General features: G+C 38.3%; 1 protein-coding gene across 6 annotated transcripts in view; it reads right to left on the reverse strand.

Annotated features, from left to right (window-relative positions):
* Positions 1-490: 490 nt before the first annotated feature.
* Positions 491-19,772, reverse strand: part of LOC108280065 (NACHT, LRR and PYD domains-containing protein 12) — a 35,103-nt gene continuing 15,821 nt past the window's right edge. The window contains exons 6-12 of one of the 6 annotated variants that reach the window (XM_053688241.1): positions 14,807-15,001; positions 12,650-12,823; positions 9,041-9,214; positions 4,403-4,576; positions 2,641-2,814; positions 2,183-2,356; positions 491-1,286 (exon numbers count right to left, since the gene is read on the reverse strand). In XM_053688241.1, coding sequence (XP_053544216.1) covers positions 1,280-1,286; positions 2,183-2,356; positions 2,641-2,814; positions 4,403-4,576; positions 9,041-9,214; positions 12,650-12,823; positions 14,807-15,001 — 1,072 coding nt within the window. In that variant the 3' untranslated portion in view covers positions 491-1,279. Of the gene's footprint in view, positions 1,287-2,182; positions 2,357-2,640; positions 2,815-4,402; positions 4,577-4,597; positions 5,502-5,948; positions 5,991-9,040; positions 9,215-12,649; positions 12,824-14,806; positions 15,002-19,772 lie in introns of those variants that run through there. The other 5 variants (XM_053688242.1, XM_053688243.1, XR_008398369.1 and 2 more) reach the window with 5 other exon arrangements.

The raw sequence follows: 19,772 nt of genomic DNA on the forward strand, positions 1-19,772 counted from the left end.
CAAAAACTGCCTCACAGTAACAGCTGATGGGGAGAAAGAGAGAAGTGTGCTATGGAGTATTGTCCAGACCAGAATAGGAAATATGATTATATCACAATGACCACTGAGTGTCTAGTTAGTGAAAAAAGAATATTGATTAAATGTAAAAGGTGAAAAGGTTAGGATGTACAAGGCATTTTATTTAAGTACGCTCTCAATTAGTCAAAAACCAGTCTACAATGTACACATGAAAAAAATATTCCACTGCTGACCTGCCTGAAAAGATGAGAGAGGGAAGCATGTAAAAAGATACACAACAGAAAGAAGGTGTTTGTGCTCATAGACACTCATTCCTAGTTGAGTCTCCTCAAAAAGGTTGCACTCTAAAATTGCTGAGTTAAACAGAACTCGGAAACAGAAATTTATTTTTTGAAGAACTTTTGAAAAATTATTTTGCTACAAAATTCCTGTTAAATTTTCAAGTTAATTTTAAACAACAAAAATAACAGCATTGTACAGTTATGTATTTTATTTCTCAAAAATGTATTTGATTCGTACAATTAGGCAATACATTTTAAGTGCTTAAATACAATACAATTTTAATTATGTATCCAGCTTTACTATGAATGTGTAAAGATATTAAAACATATTACAATGTTAAACAAATATTAATCACAAACACAGAAGAATCACAAACCATTAAAACTATATAATACAACAGTTAGTTCTGGTGCATTAATTATATTGTACAAGCAGCTTTACAAGAGTACTGATATTTAGTACAACAACATTGCTACATTAATTAACCAAAGGACAAAGTGATAAATGTGATTATAGTGAGTCTCCTAGAGGCTTCCTCAGATAAACTCCTCAGATAAACTCCTCAGATGTAATAAATAATAAATACTCATTAAACTCCTCAGATGTCAATCCTGTCTGGTCAGAATTCCACCAATATCTTGAAACTGTTCCTGTCCATTTTAGCTCTCTCTTCCACTGTCTGGGTTCAGCTTGAGGTCATGTGCTTTTTCACCTGCTGTTCCTAATAATCCCTCAGGTTTTTTTTTTTTAATGAGAAGGAGGTCCAGGGAATTTTATCCAGGGGCCAGAGCTCATTATACACTCAGTGTAGAATCGTGTATAGTTTGATTCACTGTGCATGATGAACACACACTTCTCACGTCTCTGAGTCTGTTTAATGTGTTATAATTAAATGAGTGATGTGTTTATAAATGTGTTCTCTTTCCCCAACAGTGAAATGCAGGAACACCGGAGTCTTCATCACACACACAGATGTTCATCACACCCTGAATATAAAAGAAAAACATGTGAATTAATAACCACAAACTGGACTGTGGTACTTCATGATCAACATGTAATCATCTCTGCTCCAAGAGAAACATCATCATCTCCTGTTTATAATTAATCATTCAACATTTCTTCATTCTTACTAACATCTGTGTTATAACATTTAGTGAGAACAAATGAGAACTTCCACAAGTTCTAACAGGAAAATGAGCAGATATTTACCCATCACATCACTGCTCTTATCCAATCACAGGCTTTGGAGTTTTTAAATAATGAACACTACTGTGTCATTTAGCTCTTGTTCTACATTTATATTTAAGTGCAGACTTTAAGAAGAAGCCGAGGTGAATGTTACAGGAAAGACAGAAGACACGGTGTGGAGGTAGGGTGCTGGAAGAGTGAGTGAGTAAAGTGGCTGCTTAAATCAAATATCTGTGGCATAAAATATAATCATTTTAATTTGCTTTAATGAGAGTTGAGAAGAAAGTGTGCTGCTTATCAGAAACAGGGAAAAGCAGAGATCATCTTGTTCAGACAAAAGCAGCAGTGTGAAGTCAGAGATAGCAGGCTGTCACAAGGAGACCAGGTGTTCATTTACAATCACTCTCATGCACTCATTTGTGATATTTTGTAGAATCTGTCTGACTCCCTGTCTTCTACCTTCACATGAATTTTAAATCAACACACTTTACTGAACACAAAACAGTATTAAAGCCAATTGCTAGAAAAATCAGATTAAATAGAATATAGTGAGATTTCTAAAACTAGTTTTATTTCCTAACCTGGTAATCTGATATTTATTGGAACTAAAGAGAAATGTACAAACTAATGATAATCAGATTCATTTATTAGTCTTTAATTTTTACACAATTTATCTATAAAGGTCATGACTCACCTCAGTGTCTGTAGTTTGTAATGTTTATCATCTTTAAGAGCAGAGAGCAGCTTCTTTCCTGAGTCTCCTACATTATTACAGGACAGATTCAGTTGTCTCAGGTGTGAGGGGTTTGATCTCAGAGCTGAAGTCAGAGCAGCACAGCCTTCATCTGAGACACCACAATTATACAACCTGTAGAGAGACACAATGACACACTCTTCACTCTCTCATCTTAAGGAGAAGAACAACAGCTCTGACTTTCCTCTGGTTGTAGACAGTTTCTCTCATTGTGGACTGAGTAACACACACTAGATCTTTAGAAATGTTTTATTAACTTTTCCCCACTCCATACATCTCAACAAAATCTCATTTTAATCAGCGTTCACATGAACAGATCTTTCTTGAGAAGATCAGACTGTCTGTAATCAGAAGATTAGAACATGTTTTATTATTAATGATTTAAAATATGATCTTACCACAGTGTGTCCAGTTTACAGAGAGGATTCTCCAGTACAGCAGAGAGACTCTTCACTCCTGAGTCTCCAACATTATTAGAGGACAGATCCAGTTGTCTCAGGTGTGAGGGGTTTGATCTCAGAGCTGAAGTCAGAGCAGCACAGCCTTCCTTTGAGACGCCACAATTATACAACCTGTAGAGAGACACAATGACACACTCTTCATCAACAGATTTTTATCATGGTTTAAGAATTATGTTAAAGATGATGTGTTTATAAAATGATTTTATTATTCAGAATGACTTGAGGATTTAATATCACCTGTTTATTATAATTAACAGTGAAATTAAAATGATCATACTGAGTGTTATATTAAGTTTCTCTCATCTAATATCTCTCTATATACTTATATTATGACAGGAGGAAGGAAGTAAAAGTCTGAATCTTCATGAAAAACAAACACTGACTGCGTTTGCATGGACAACAATAATCCGCTCTTAATCTAATTAAGACCATAATTTGATTAAGAAACTACCATGTAAACAGCAACCTTAATCTAATTAAGGTCATAATCTAATTAAGTTCTGATCGAATTAAGACAGGTGGATTACTCCTGTTTTAATCGTATTATGGACGTGCATTACAGACATGTAAACACCTTAATCACATTATGAACGTCGTGTGAGAGTTTTCACCGCATTTTGCGACAGGACACGATCACACACGGCAGTTTTACGTTTTACCATAACGAAGACGAACTGTATGTTGATACGTGAAATTCTGGAGGGACGTCGGACGGCGTGGCGCGGTGACGTAATGATGCAGGTTCTTAATCTAATTATGTTCAATAACATGTCAAACGGGTACATGACAGGTGTATTCTAAAAGCGACTCATGTAAACACCTTAATCACATTATTACCTTACTTAGATTAAGGTCAATAATTAGATTATTGCTATCTATGTAAACATAGTCAGTGACTCCAGAATTTCACGTATCAACATACAGTTCGTCTTTGTTATGGTACTGTATACAGTTTTGGGTGTTTTTATTTAATTTTTTTTACGAACGCTTCAAGTGCGGTTAATTATTAGTCATGCTATACTTGCAAACAGACGACTGCTTAAAGCCGTGGGCTGCGTCTCAAATCGCATACTTACCTACTGTATAGTAGCCGAGATGCATGTATTTTTCCCCACTACAGGCCTACAGTAGGCAAGTATGCAGTTTGGGACACAGTCGAACTCTGTTGTTTGCCGTAAAACGTAAAACTGCCGTGTGTGATCGTGTCCTGTCGCAAAATGCGGTGAAAACTCTCACACGACGTTCATAATGTGATTAAGGTGTTTACATGGTACTACTACACGTCCATAATATGATTAAAACAGGAGTACTCCACCTGTCTTAATTCAATTAGAGCTTAATTAGATTATGACCTTAATTAGATTAAGGTTGCTGTTTACATTGTAGTTTCTTAATCAAATTACGGTCTTAATTAGATTAAGAGTGGATTATTGTTGTCCATGTAAACGCAGTCACTGTCATGAATTAAAAGATACAATGGAAAAATTATAAAGGTATAAAACATTAATTCTGAAGAGGATTAACACTCATGTCTTTTCAAAACCAGATTACTCGCCGATAATTTACTGTTAAATAAAAAGAAACAATCTTCCTCCTCAGGACATTGATGATGAACCTAAAACTTCCGCTTCAGTCTCACTATTAGAGAATGTGTCTTACTGAGCAGCAGGTCATGTGACTCTCAGAGAGATGATCTTACCACAGTATCTCCAGTTTACAGTGAGGATTCCCCAGTACAGCAGAGAGACTCTTCACTCCTGAGTCTCCTACATTATTCTCAGACAGATCCAGCTCTCTCAGGTGTGAGGGGTTTGATCTCAGAGCTGAAGTCAGAGCAGCACAGCCTTCATCTGAAACACCACACTTACACAACCTGTAGAGAGACACAATGACACACTCTTCATCAACAGATTTTTATCTTGGTTTATTTGCTATGATGATGATGATGTGTCTTTCATGTTGGACTTTCTGCTCTCTCTTGATCAATCTTGATCAAAGATATAATTATCACTGACCAAAACATTATCACTGTTCAGCGGCGCCCTTAAAAAAACTCTACAGGACTCCTGCAGGATTTTCATTTTTCTGCAGGATGTTTGCTGGAATCCTGGAATGATGAAATCCTGCATGTAAGGGACCCATTGGATTACGGGGACGGGTGCGGGGATTAGGGCTTCGTTAGAGTAATCCTCCGACAGCTAGCGGGGGACGGCCATGGGGTGCGGCAGAATCAGTTCCTCCACGCTTAATTAAGGTATTGTATGAGGCTTCATAGCCTCAGAGGGGGAAATGTTGTGGATAAAAAATGACATGAAATAAACATGAGGGAGACTTAGTATGAGTAAAAATGTAATTTTATTGGTAATTCACAGGACGGGTGGGTGCGTGGTCTGGAGGAGAGTAAGAGGGGGAAGAAAATGGGGTGCATCCTGGGGACATGGGGAAATCAGCGTGGGTGAAGTGAACGGACCACTGAGAATCGGGCGGACTGGTAGGTGAGAAGAGGGACGAATGGTCGGGGCCCGGATCAGAGAAGACAACATCATCCTCGGACTGGAAGCTAGAGGGGGGTTCTGGTTCTGACTGTGTAGAGGCGTCAGCACTCACGTTCGTGGGGCAGATTCTGTACCGAAGAAGAGGGGGGAACCCCGGATCTCTATTCTTAGGGGGGGTGCTGCGAAGATAGTTAAGTAGCATCATGATATCAGCCGTGAGATGCACAAGCTGGTAATGAGTGTTCAGATCCAGATCCAGATCCAGGTCCAGTAACGGAGAGAGAAGGGACTGACGATGGGCACCTAGACATACAGAAGCGGTTTTAGTCAGAGGTGGATAAATTGGTAAAACACTTTAAAGATCTTTATGGGTTGTTAGTCAAAAAGTCGAAAGAAGTGTACGAGCTGAGGAGTGCTAAAAACACACACACACACACACACACACACACACACACACACACACACACACACACACACACACGCTCGTACAGTCAAGGGCGGGCAAGTAGACACAACATACACACACACTCTCTCTTTCTCATACACACACATGAATAACTTTAATAATATCTTATAGTAATAGAGAAACTCTATAAAAAACAGAATAGTAGGATATGCAGGACAGTAGAAGTACAGTAAACCGTTGGAAGTACAGTAAACCGCTTTTCAAGTAGTATAAATATATATAAAATAAGAAATATAGTGCAAATATGAAAATAAAAACTAGAAATACAGGAAAATATAACTTACTCATGATTCAGATGGTGAAGATTCTCGTCTCGCAAGGAAGGCCTTAATTTTAAGAGAACCGTGAAGAGAGCCAGTTACAAGGGTGGCTGGTCAAACTGCCCCCCCCCTCCCCCCCCTCGAGATAACGATAAGACCAAGGTTCCTCTAGGTTGTTTAGTCTTGTCCACGTCACGTTCTATCCTCTGGGTAATTGAAAAGTGAAGTTTCTGATGCCCTAAGGTAACTGAAAATTATGGTTTCTGGTGCCCTAAGGTAACTGAAAATTATGGTTTCTGATCCTCTGAGTAACTAGAAACTCTGGGTTTTTATTTTCTGGGTTATTAGAAATGCCTGGGTTCTGATTTTATGTGTAAGTTAAAACCCCTGGTTTCAATTCTATGTGTAAGTGAAATAGGCCTTTTCTGGAACATAAGAGTAAGGTAAATGAGCTCTTTTTTAACCCTATTGGTAGTGAATTCATAGTCTTCTTGAAACATATGGGTTATTTAGTGTGTAAATACAGTATAAATACTGGAGCTTAAGCTCAGGGTAGGGGGATCACTTTTGAGAAATCTCATCGGTGTGGATCTCGTGTGGTGGAATGGAACAATAAAGCTGGACCCTTGCTTCTTCTCACTCACGGCTGGTGTATTTTTTCTATCTCCAACTGGTCTCAGAGGTAAATGTGAGTATTGGCTTCTAAGCTGAATTTTAAATGTTTTTGGGTAATAGGCTAAATTTGAGCCAACAACACATTGACAAACTGTGCAGGATTTTCCTATAGGGTTTAGAATGGAGCAGTACAATAGAAACATGCAGGAATTTCCAGCACACTCGCTGCACAAGGGAAAACTCCTGCAGGATTTTATAATTCCTGAAGGACTGCTGCTCACCTCCTGCAGAGATAAAATAAAGTTCCCAAGAACTTAATCTATCCTGCAGGACGACTTCTTATTTCATTTAAATGGAAAAAAAAAAATTCTGCAGGTTATGTATTCAACAAAATTAATTAAATGGTAGATCTGCTCTGAGCGGGAAAAACACGCTGCTTAAACAGTGGTAGATCAGTGGTTAAGATGTTGGACAAAATATTATTTCAGAAGAAACCGATAAATCACACGAATTGTTTCAGCTGAGTATTCTTTTAAATCTATTAGGAGAACCGTTATAACTGTCAGATTATTATTTGATTTTGGTGATATTTAAAATAATTTTATTCAACTGATGATTTTAACAGAAGAAATAGTCAGAATGGACCACTGCCCCATCAGATTTTTATTAAATAAATTCATTCAGAAAGTCTTCAGATTTTGAGTGAAAAAAGGAAACCAGGCCTACTCTAATTCCTGTGATTAAAGATGACGTGTACAGACACAGACATCATTTTGTTTTTATCACAGTTAAAATGACTTTGTTTTGGCGTTGCCCCATGCACTCCTCAACCAACTGCAGTTCTGCTCTTCATTTCTCAGATGAGTCCAATCTCCACTCTGACAGCGTGCTCCAGTGTTAACACAAACTGAAACACATTTCATCTTATTATATCCTCTGATTACAGTGTACGAGAGTCAGGGGGAAAGACATGGTGTGGAGTCTGTTTCAGAGAAGGTAAACTCTTTATTGAACTAGTCTGTTACACGGATACACACCACGCAGAAATGTTACTGAGCAACGTTACTCAATGCAGCTTCTTAAAGCAGCAGCTCCTAGAGAGTGAGAACTGATTTTATAAAACATTCATTCTGAGGAGAATTAACACTCATGTCTTCTCTAAACAAGATTACTGCTGATAATTTATTGATAAATAAAATGTTCTGGATTATAAAACTAATGGAGAGTAAAAATGTCTTTACATTGGGATCATCAGGTTCTACGGGTTTAAAATGTGAAATTTGCAGTAAATAAAATTTCTACAGAAGAATAACATGAAGCCAGAGGGACAGATGTGCTGAGATTTTTGTGCATTTGAGGAAAAATAACCAAAAAAGTGTAGAAATATTGGAAGTGTAACAGTTACATATTCTGCTCAATTTAATAAATATTGTGAGATTAGCAGTCGTTAGTCTTACACGTTATTTTGTCCTCCTCTCGAAACCAGGTGTAAATTAGCACCATGTGTGTTGTTGGAGCGGTTGCCAGGTCCCCGGTTTAATGAGGAATTGAGCTACTTTTTACTGACCAGCGTGGATTAATTTCTTTGGCTGTGGATTGGAGTTTGGACATTTTGACGATTATTTTAATGATATCTGTATATTAAAACATACAGTAGTGAGCATGCACTGTGATCTCCTCTCATACACACACCTATTGATCCAGTTCTCAACTTCAGCTCTGTGTTACTATATGAATGTATTTGAGTCAGTGGGTTTCCTCATAGACATTCTTTATTCATCATAAAATGTGGAGAAATACGAGTCCATTGTAGGACCTTAATCAAAGAACAATTGAGGAAAACTGCATGGTTTTAATACTGCTCATCTATTGAGTTGCTTCTGTAACACAGATCTGGCAACCCTGTTCATAGCAGCTAGACAGAGACGTACTGAACGAACATTCACTGACAGAATAAACACTATTTCAGCTTTAAGAACAATAATAAAAAAAAAAAAATCAACAAAAGTTTTGTTGCTGTAGCTTGAAATTTTTATAAAGTGCCTTTACCTCCCTTTTTGTTTTTATTTAAAAATCTAATTTGATTTATTTAACTGTTCACCTTTTCAGTCCTATGGCATTAACTTCTGATTTTAGTTTCCAAACACTATTTTTTAGATAATTTCTATTTCACTGCTGCTTTTAAACCCTGCAGTTCACACACAGTGCATTTAGTTTGTGTCCCAGGTGCAGTTTGTGTGATTAGTTACAATGTTTTAGTAAATTTCACAGTAATTGCACACACATTGCAGTCGCATCAAGTCACGTTTTGTGCTGCAGCTTCTCACGTACGTACATCTGACCCAAAGACTCTGTGACAAATCATCAGTGTGCAGTGAAAATAAACAATCTTCCTCCTCAGGACATTGATGATGAACCTAAAACTTCTGCTTCAGTCTCACTATTAGAGAATGTGTCTTACTGAGGAGCAGGTCATGTGACTCTCAGAGAGATGATCTTACCTCAGTGTGTCCAGTTTACAGTGAGGATTCTCCAGTGCAGCAGAGAGACTCTTCACTCCTGAGTCTCCTACATTATTCCAGGACAGATTCAGTTCTCTCAAGTGTGAGGGGTTTGATCTCAGAGCTGAAGTCAGAGCAGCACAGCCTTCATCTGATACACCACAATCACGCAACCTGTAGAGAGACACAATGACACACTCTTCATCAACAGATTTTTATCTTGGTTTACTTGCTATGATGATGATGTGTCTCTCATGTTGGACTTTCTGCTCTCTCTTGATCAATCACAAGATATAATTATCACTGACAAAAACATTATCACTGTTCAGTGGCTCCCTTAAAAAACTCTACAGGAATCCTGCAGGATTTTCATTTTTCTGCAGGATGTTTGCTGGAATCCTGGAATGATGAAATCCTGCAGGACACATTGACACACTGTGCAGGATTTTCCTAAAGGGTTTAGGATGGAGCAGTACAATAGAAACATGCAGGAATTTCCAGCACACTCGCTGCACAAGGGAAAACTCCTGCAGGATTTTATAATTCCTGAAGGACTGCTGCTCACCTCCTGCAGAGATAAAATAAAGTTCCCACGTACTTAATCTATCCTGCAGGATGACTTCTTATTTCATTTAAATGAAAAAAATATTCTTCAGGTTATGTAGTCGACAAAATTAATTTAAAAACAGTAGATCTGCTCTGAGTGGGAAAAACACGCTGCTTAAACACTCTTTTAATTGATATTTAGGCCTGATCATTTTAGGATAATAAGACGTGCTTTAGTCGTGAATGACTCAGTGTTTTAACAAATCAGTTGAGTAAATGATTCAATGAGTCACAACACACAGAAAGACGATCACTTTTCACACGTACCGGTGTAATGATGTAATTTACAGAAAGGGCCAGTAAATGAATGTTTTTTGAGAAAAGATTTGATTCACTGAGATGATGTCACTCTTTGGCACTGCATTCACACTGGTATTCAAATTCACAAATTCAACTGTCACCAACCGCCGTGTGTCTGTAGAGGTATAGTCCCACTTTTATTAAATCATTTCTTTAATCGTTATAGTGTACTAAATTATTGTTCTGTTATGTATTTACACACAGCGGTTAGTGTAACGTTAGCTCACTTACTATCAAACACGTCTACTTATATTATTAAAAAAATGTCTTACCTTTCTGACCAAAACTTTACCACTGTTCAGTGGAAAGGCCACAAATTGAACAGAGGGTGGGCCTGGGTAAAACAATGTGGGCACAGGTTTGAAAATAAAACTCAAAAGCCAGCAGTCGCTTACGTGACTGCAAAAAGTGGCCAATGTGCTGAAAGTCTTTCATTCAATAGATTTCTTCATTTGCACACACACACGCGCACACACACACACACAGACATCTGACAGAAAATGACAAAATGAAACTAGTTGTAGAAAATATGCTGATAAAATGAGAGATGTTTGCACTGCTGTGTTTTACAGGAGCTTTTCACAATAAAGACAACTAGAAATTAATTTCAATGAAACACCAGCTACAACGATCCAAAATGCTACAGCAGCCTATGTGAAATTAAATCACACACCTTGGACAGCTTTCCCAATCAATAACGGTACTAACATAAACAAAATAGTGTTGCACTGCCTTTCAACATTTAAGGTTAGTCTACATAGACTACAACAGGAAGTGAGGAAATGTGCAGACTCACCCTGTGAAGTGTCGTAGTTACATAAGCAGACAGAGACCAAGAGGTTTATTTTTGTTAACTGGTAACAATTACAGGCCTAGCAGTTCAAACATAGCATGTTTTTACTCAAACATACCTTTTTTTTATAGGCTATGATTTTAAATTTTGAGGGAATATCTAACCAATGATCTTAAGACAAAATATTGTTTCAGAAGAAAACGATAAATAACAACTGTTTCAGCTAAGTATTCTTTTAAATCTATTAGGAGAACCATTATAACTGTCGGATTATTATTTGGTTGCGGTGATATTTAAAATTATTTTATTCAACTGATGATTTTAATGGAAGAAATAGTGAGAATGGGCCACTGCCCCATCAGATTTTTATTAAATAAATTCATTCAGAAAGTCTTCAGATTTTGAGTGAAAAAAGGAAACCAGGCCTACTCTAATTCCTGTGATTAAAGATGACGTGTACAGACACAGACATCATTTTGTTTTTATCACAGTTAAAATGACTTTGTTTTGGCGTTGCCCCATGCACTCCTCAACCAACTGCAGTTCTGTTCTTCATCTCTCAGATGAGCCTAATCTCCACTCTGAGTTTGGACATTTTTATATACATTATTTTAATGATATCTGTATATTAAAACATACAGTAGTGATCATGCACTGTGATCTCCTCTCATACACACACCTATTGATCCTGTTCTCAACTTCAGCTCTGTGTTACTATATGAATGTATTTGCAAGGGCGTAACCATGGTATGGACATTGGGAGGGTCCAGGCAACCCCCCCTCCAACATCCAAAGTTTGATACTGAAAATTTGTATATTTAGAACATAGATTTAGGATTACAGTTATCATTTGAATTCACGTGATTTCTGAGTGATAGAAGCTCCCACAGCATGGGGAAATTGTGGCGTGCTGTGGACGTCCTGTGGGCAGATGTATTCTCTGCTCCATAACCTACCATGAAACCTACCACACCATGTAGAGGCGAGCTAAGAACTTTTAATGTGACAACACTGAAGAAATGACACTTTGCTACAATGTAAAGTAGTGAGTGTACAGCTTGTGTAACAGTGTAAATTTGCTGTCCCCTCAAAATAACTCAACACACAGCCATTAATGTCTAAACCGCTGGCAACAAAAGTGAGTACACCCCTAAGTGAAAATGTTGTATGTTCTGCTGCACTTTTCTACGCTTGGCTGCTGTCTCCATTTCTTACAGACTGAGCTGCTAAAATATATCAACGAACTTGCGTTGGGTATGGGCGCAAACAAGTGTACCATTGGAGGGGGGGCACACACCTATTTTCCTTAACAAACGGAAATATATTAAAAAGGAATAGACATAAATAAACAGAATAAATGAAGAAAAAACAGATCCACTGGCAGGGTTCATTAAAGGGGGACATATAGAAAATATTTTGTACTGTATATTGGGGGGACAGATTGGTATTTCCTCAACATTGGGGGGACACGACCCCTCCAAAGAATGCATGGTTACGCCCATGTGTATTTGAGTCAGTGGGTTTACTCATATCATTGTAGCTTCCAAATTCTATTTTTTTTTTTAGATCATTTCTATTTCACTGCTGCTTTTAAACCCTGCAGTTCACACACAGTGCATTTAGTTTGTGTCCCAGGTGCAGTTTGTGTGATTAGTTGCAATGTTTTAGTAAATTTCACAGTAATTTCAGACACATTGCAGTCGCATCAAGTCACATTTTGTGCTGCAGCTTCTCACATACGTACATCTGACCCAAAGACTCTGTGACAAATCATCAGTGTGCAGTGAAAATAAACAATCTTCCTCCTCAGGACATTGATGATGAACCTAAAACTTCTGCTTCAGTCTCACTATTAGAGAATGTGTCTTACTGAGGAGCAGGTCATGTGACTCTCAGAGAGATGATCTTACCTCAGTGTCTCCAGTTTACAGAGAGGATTCTCCAGTACAGCAGAGAGACTCTTCACTCCTGAGTCTCCTATTTTATTACAGGACAGATCCAGTTCTCTCAGGTGTGAGGGGTTTGATCTCAGAGCTGAAGTCAGAGCAGCACAGCCTTCATCTGAGACACTACATTTATACAACCTGTACAGAGACACAATGACACACTCTTCATCAACAGATGTTTATCTTGGTTTACTTGCTATGATGATGATGTGTCTCTCATGTTGGACTTTCTGCTCTCTCTTGATCAATCACAAGATATAATTATCACTGACCAAAACATTATCACTATTCAGTGGCTCCCTTAAAAAACTCTACAGGAATTCTGCAGGATTTTCATTTTTCTGCAGGATGTTTGCTGGAATCCTGGAATGATGAAATCCTGCAGGACACATTGACAAACTGTGCAGGATTTTCCTATAGGGTTTAGGATGGAGCAGTACAATAGAAACATGCAGGAATTTCCAGCATACTCGCTGCACAAGGGAAAACTCCTGCAGGATTTTATAATTCCTGAAGGACTGCTGCTCACCTCCTGCAGAAATAAAATAAAGTTCCCAAGTACTTAATCTATCGTGCAGGACGACTTCTTATTTCATTTAAATGAAAAGAATTCTGCAGGTCATGTAGTCAACAAAATGTATTAAAAAATTATATCTGCTCTGAGCAGGAAAAACACGCTGCTTAAACACTCTTAGTAGATATGTAGGAACTCTCATTTTAGGATAATAAGATGTGTTTTAACAAATCAGTTGAGTAAATGATTCAATGAGTCACAACACACAAAAAGACGATCAGTTTTCACACGTACTGGTGTAATGATGTAATTTACAGAAAGGGCCAGTAAATTTATGTTTTTCAAGAAAAGATTTGATTCACTGAGACGATGTCACTCTGTCACGAAATCCACATTAAGAAGGTTAGGATGGATGCAAATGCAGATAAGAGTTTATTTAGAGAGAGACAGGCAGACAAATCCGAATCATGAGACAATAGCGTGATCAAAATAACAGGCAAAGGGTCAGGCGATTGGAAAACAGGCATAAACTAGGCAAGAATCATCAACGAGGAACAAGAAGCAAGATCAATGAACATAAAACAAAATGAGAAAACGGATACAAACACTTGGTAAGGTGAGAATAATACTAGGCACAGTCATGATGTTCAAAAAGTCTCTTATATAGTGTGGAGTGTATGGGTGTGTGATTGGCAACAGGTGTGTGTGATAAAAATTCCGGAGAAGGTGACTGCATACACGTGTGTGTGTGTGTGTGTGTGTGAAGTGTAGTCCATGGCAGTCATGTTTGTAGGCTGCAGTGCAGGATGGGAAATGTAGTCACTGGTTTTCTGTGATATGACCCTTTGGCACCGCAGTTACAAAAGTATTCAAATTCACAAATTCAACTTTCACCAACCGTCATGTGTCTGTAGAGGTATAGTCCCACTTTTATTAAATCATTTCTTTAATTGTTATGGTGTAATAAATTACTGTTTTGTTATGTATTTACACACAGCGGTTAGTGTAACGTTAACTCACTTACTAGCAAACACGGCTAATTATATTATTTAAAAAAAATTCTTACCTTTCTAACCAAAACTTTACCATTGTTCAGTGGCGAGGCCAGAAATTGAACAGAGGGTGGGCCTGGGTAAAACAGGGTGGGCACAGCTTTGAAAATAAAACTCAAAAGCCAACAGTCGCTCAAAAGAACTTACGTGACTGCAAAAAGTGGCCAAAGTGCTGAAAGTCTTTCATTCAAAAAAAAAAAAAAAAGGAAACCAGGCCTACTCTAATTCCTGTGATTAAAGATGACGTGTACAGACACAGACATCATTTTGTTTTTATCACAGTTAAAATAACTTTGTTTTGGTGTTACCCCATGCACTTCTCAAACAACTCCCTGTTTATCTCTATTTTTAATGCACATGTATCTAACTGTAAGTACATTTATTTATTTATTTATTTAAAGCATAAATTATTCTGGAGAGAAATTATTATCACTTAATGACTAATCTATTTGTTCTGCATGTTGTACTGTTATAAGACATTTCAGTTGAAAAACAACACTGTATACAACTGCTGCTTTTAGTGAGTTATTGTGACTCTCAGAGAGATGATCTTACCTCAGTGTCTCCACTTTACAGTGAGGATTCTCCAGTCCAGCACAGAGACTCTTCAATTCTGAGTCTCCTAGTTCATTCCCAGTCAGATCCAGTGTTTCCACGGTCAGATGCAGTTCTCTCAGATTGGTGGTTTCTGAGCTGAGCGCTGAGACCAGAGCTGACCAACTTCTCACTCCAAGTGAATCACACCTGATACTGAAGGAAATAAAATAATACATAATGAACTAACACCAGTGCAAATTATCAAACAAGTCCTCACAGCTCTCACTGAACCTTCTCATTTTCATAAATGCTAAAAGTACAAACATCAGTTAGACAATATGCTTAAAAGGCTTAAATCACTAGGGCTGTTTCTTCCTATACACCGGTTACAAAAGAAGAAACACACCCAAAACCAGTAAAAAATTTTACTATTAATTAATTAGTTCTTAAACTGGGACAACTGGCTTTAGAGGAGTTTGGGCTTCACCAGAGTGAAGTATACTGCAAGTGTACACTTGTTGATGTAATTAAAATGGATAAAGTTAATAGATAACTACAGCTAACTAGCTAGTATCTAGAGTAGGGTTTACAGTCATCCTGTATAATATGGGATTGTCCTGTATTGAAAAATAAAATTATTGAGTTAATACAGGATGTGATTTGCTCCGTATTCTCGTACACATCATTTCATACATACACTAAGTCTCCACAGTGGTGAGAAACATAATAGTGAATAAAATGTAACCAATTTCACAGGAAATAGCAGGAAGAGAATGTGCATGTGCAGTGTGAGCTTGCATGTCAACGTCATTGTTGCCCTGGTTACAGAAACTCAGTCACGCAGTTCTTAGAAAATGTCTTCAACACAAATTCCCAGTGAAACACAATAGTCTGTGGAGGTACAGGTGTGAGACGGGATACAGTCCTGTCCCTGACAAAGAATACAACTCAAACTGTACAGTTTACTGTGGAGCAGGCGGCAGGTGATGATCATGTCCGAGTGGCTAAAGAGCAGAGTGAAATGACTTAGTTCCTTTTACCTCAGACTTCCCATGAGGAGGATATGGCATGTTGCTCTTATTTAATACATTTTTATCTTATGTACTGAGTTTTCATGAATACAATAAACTGAAAAAATCACCATAAAATCTAGTAACAGGGGCACTCTCAATGCTGAGTTAGTAATCAGGTGAACGTGGTCTGGGAAGTGGGTCATGTGACTGATCATGCGGTCGAGTTTGTAGTCTGTTGTGCTGCTGGGAAATGGAGTTCAGTGCAGGTGTTTGGTTGTGATGTGGAATTCTGGGAGTTGTTATGAAAGCAGGTGACATGGTGTATCATGGCTGACCCTGTGCTCTGACCCTAACTTCCTGACCAGCTGAGATATGTGAAGAAATGAATTTCACTGTGCTGTAATGTACACCAATCAGTCATACCTTTAAAATTACTGACAGGTGAAGTGAATAACATAGATTATCTCGTTATAATGGCACCTGTCAAGGGGTGGGATATATTAGGCAGCAGGTGAGCAGTCAGTTCTCGAAGTTGATGTGTTGGAAACAGGAAAAATGGGCAAGTGTAAAGATCTGAGTGATTTTGACAAGGGTCAAATTGTGATGGCCAGATGACTGGGTCAGAGCATCTCCAGATCTTGTGTGGTGTTCCCGGTATGCAGTGGTCAGTACCTACCAAAAGTGGTCCAAGGAAGGACAACCGGGTGCCCAAAGCTCACTGATGCATGTGGGGAGTGAAGTCTAGCCCATCTGTTTCGATCCCACACAAGAGCTACCGTAGCACAAATTGCTGAAAAAGTTAATGCTGATTATGACAGAAAGGAGTCGGAACACACAGTGTATCACAGCTTGCTGCGTATGGGGCTACGTAGTTGCAGACCGGTCAGAGTCCCCATGCTGACCCTTGTCCACTGCTGAAAGCACCTACAATGAACATGTGAGCATCAGTACTGGACCATGGAGCAATGGAAGAAGGTGGCCTGGTCTGATGAATCAGGTTTTCTTTTATATCAAGTGGAAGGCCGGGTGCGTGTGTGTCTTTTACCTGGAGATGGCACCAAGGTGCACTGTGGGAAGAAAGCAAGCAGGTGAAGGCAGTGTGATACCCTGGGCAATGTTCTCCTGAAAAACCTTGGGTCCCGGCATTCATGTGGATATTACTTTGACACGTACCACCTACCTAAACATTGTTGTGAGAAAGCAATCCGAACAGTGTCTGAAATTAACTTTGTCGTCCACCTACCAGAGTGGCTGGTAATTCTCACCTGCGTGTAATTGGTCAAAGTCTCTTTGTGCTTTCAGTTGTCGCCCATAAAAACGAGATTGAGTGAAGGTATATTCACACATACAGTGATTTTATTGCTGCTAGTCACCAGTCGCTGTACTATGATGTCGCCAGTAGGCGTTCCCACTACTGGTTGCCATAGTAACATATGTGGCACAACTAGCATTCCACTTTTGACAACAAACCAGTTTCCTTGCCGCTAAAATAAAACATTCTGTAGAGAGAGTGTTTGTATATAAAATCCACCAGTGTATATATGCATCATATCCTAAAGATGAAGAGGAAGCAGTGTGGGCTCTTTGCCTTTGCTGCCACCTATCTGCAGAAAAAGCGCAAGTGACAATTAGCTTAGTTTAACTTATGGCCTTAGTGCGTTTAAAGTAAAATAATTATAAGGACAATTCACTGCCGACAATTCACCCTCATTTGGCAGGTGCTAATTTCATACCCTGAATTCGACCCATCAAACCAATGAACCATCCTATATAACAATGCATGATGTGAACTACATTACGTAAAAAGCATTTGTTTTTCTAATGGCTCGCAGTCTGAAACTTTAACTTGGACCAAAGACGAGGTAAAATGTCTCAGTGAAATTTGGTCTAACAAACATGTTTCTGAACAACTTTAAAAAACATATAAAAACACAGAGGTTTACAAGGTGTTTAGTGAGCATCTCAAGGAGATAGGCTTTAATCACTCAAGTGATAGATTATAATAACTACAGCTAAAAAGAAAGCCACAATAAGCTTGTGGAGCTGCTATCTTGATGGACGACTGCTGTGAGCGGAACCTCGGAACAAAAACAGGTGACCAATGAGAGGAGAGTTTACTCACATGTGACTTGTATAAACACATCTGCCTTGTGAAAGCTAGCCGAGCCAAGGACAAAATACATCATTGTAACAATTTACGTCCCCGTTTTGGAACAAAACACAGATCTACAAGTCTAAAAATGCCCTTAAAGGACCTGCTGCTAACGTTTTGGTGCCAGATACCCCAGCACACCTTCAGAGGTCTTGTGGAGTCCATGCCTCAACGGGTCAGAGCTGTTTTGCTGGAAAAAGGGGGAGCTACACAATGTTAGGCAGCTGGTTTTAATATTATGTGAGAAGCTTTTACGCAAATTTTTACTACTTTATTTCTTTCGTTCTTTCTTCTAATTTACTTTGTTTAGAGAGTTCACTCCTTGAGTATATAGATTTCTATTCATTCAATAATATGATTGGCATTGGTGGTGGCCCCTGACGAAGTTGTCGCTTAGGGTCCCCAAATGCTCAGAAACAGCCCTTAACATCAATCGGTGGGAGAGGAATGGGGAGAGAAGGGGTGATATGGAGGGAGAATGGAGAAATGGGGTGGTACTCACTAGATAATGATATATTCAGGGAAGTGAGATAGTTAGTGGTTTAGTGCTAATCAGTTGCGTAGCTTTGTATGTAAATTATTGTGATGGAGCGAAGGGTTTCTGAAGAGAGAGAAATGACTGTTTTGATTTAGTGTTACACAGTGACCTCCATTCATATACGTTCGAGACAGAATATACAGAAGAAGAACTGCACCAGAGAGAAGAACAACAGGGGGAAGAGAGCAGCTGTAGATCTTTCACAATTACACTGAGACAAATAACTGAAGTTAGCAACAACACAAACAGCGACCATAATTTTAGCTAGCAATGTTACATGATTATTTACCTTTGCATTGGTGACCTTTCTAGCCATCTTACTAGTAGTTGCATGGGTAAATCAAATAGGGTTAGCCTACTTGCTAACAGATATTAACAAGTTCTCCTATTTCAGTTAATTTACTTTTGTTCTGGCCATGGAGCTACTCTGCTCTCTGTTTTTTACTAAATACAGACAGAATCTCTGTTTTCTTTATCATCTTCTCCAGTGGAAGACCCAGAAATTCACTTTCAAATCTCTTTTATAATTCTCTGATTTGAAGTGCTACTGCACATGTGTAAAATATATATAATATCGGTTGATCACAGTAGGGATTCCCAATGGTTGAATTAGGTATTGGTGTACTGCATTCTGGGTATTGTAGTGTTCGGGTGAAAAATGGAAAATGACACCAAAACATGAATTCTGCTAAAATATATAGAGTAAGTGATATAGTCCTGTACAACAGAACACTACTGTGGCAGTGGGGGCGTGATTGAGCATCAGATGCGGACAGAGAGGGGGCGGGGAAACTGGCAGTTGATGATTCTCACCTGTGCCTTGTTACCGGTAGGCTACTTATGTGTGTTTCTCTGTAATTTTGTATTACAGCAATAAAGATAGTTTTATATACCATGTGTCTGTGTAATTCCACTTCATGTATAACAGAAATTTTGTAGAAAAATGTGAAGAAAAAATTCTTCAAACTACAAAGATAAAATGAAAGATTCTAGATGGGAGAGTGATATTCTTAAGGTTTATGTAAATATAAACACAAGATTTCCAAATATCCAACATAAAACCAGCATTACGGTGGTAATAATAAATCATAATATCAAGAACCTTTTTAATTATTTCAAGATACTAAGTCATAACCTCATGACTTGTTTTTTCCTCAAATAAAATTAGCTGGCTTTCACATATTTAATACCTGCTCTTCAGTCTTATTCATTTGTTTATGCATTTTTATTCTCTAATTTATAAATTTCCCAAAGTAGATGTTTGTCAAAGTGTTTTCAGTT

Source organism: Ictalurus punctatus, chromosome 19 (assembly GCF_001660625.3).
Source record: "Ictalurus punctatus breed USDA103 chromosome 19, Coco_2.0, whole genome shotgun sequence".
NCBI classification, from domain to species: Eukaryota; Metazoa; Chordata; class Actinopteri; order Siluriformes; family Ictaluridae; genus Ictalurus; species Ictalurus punctatus.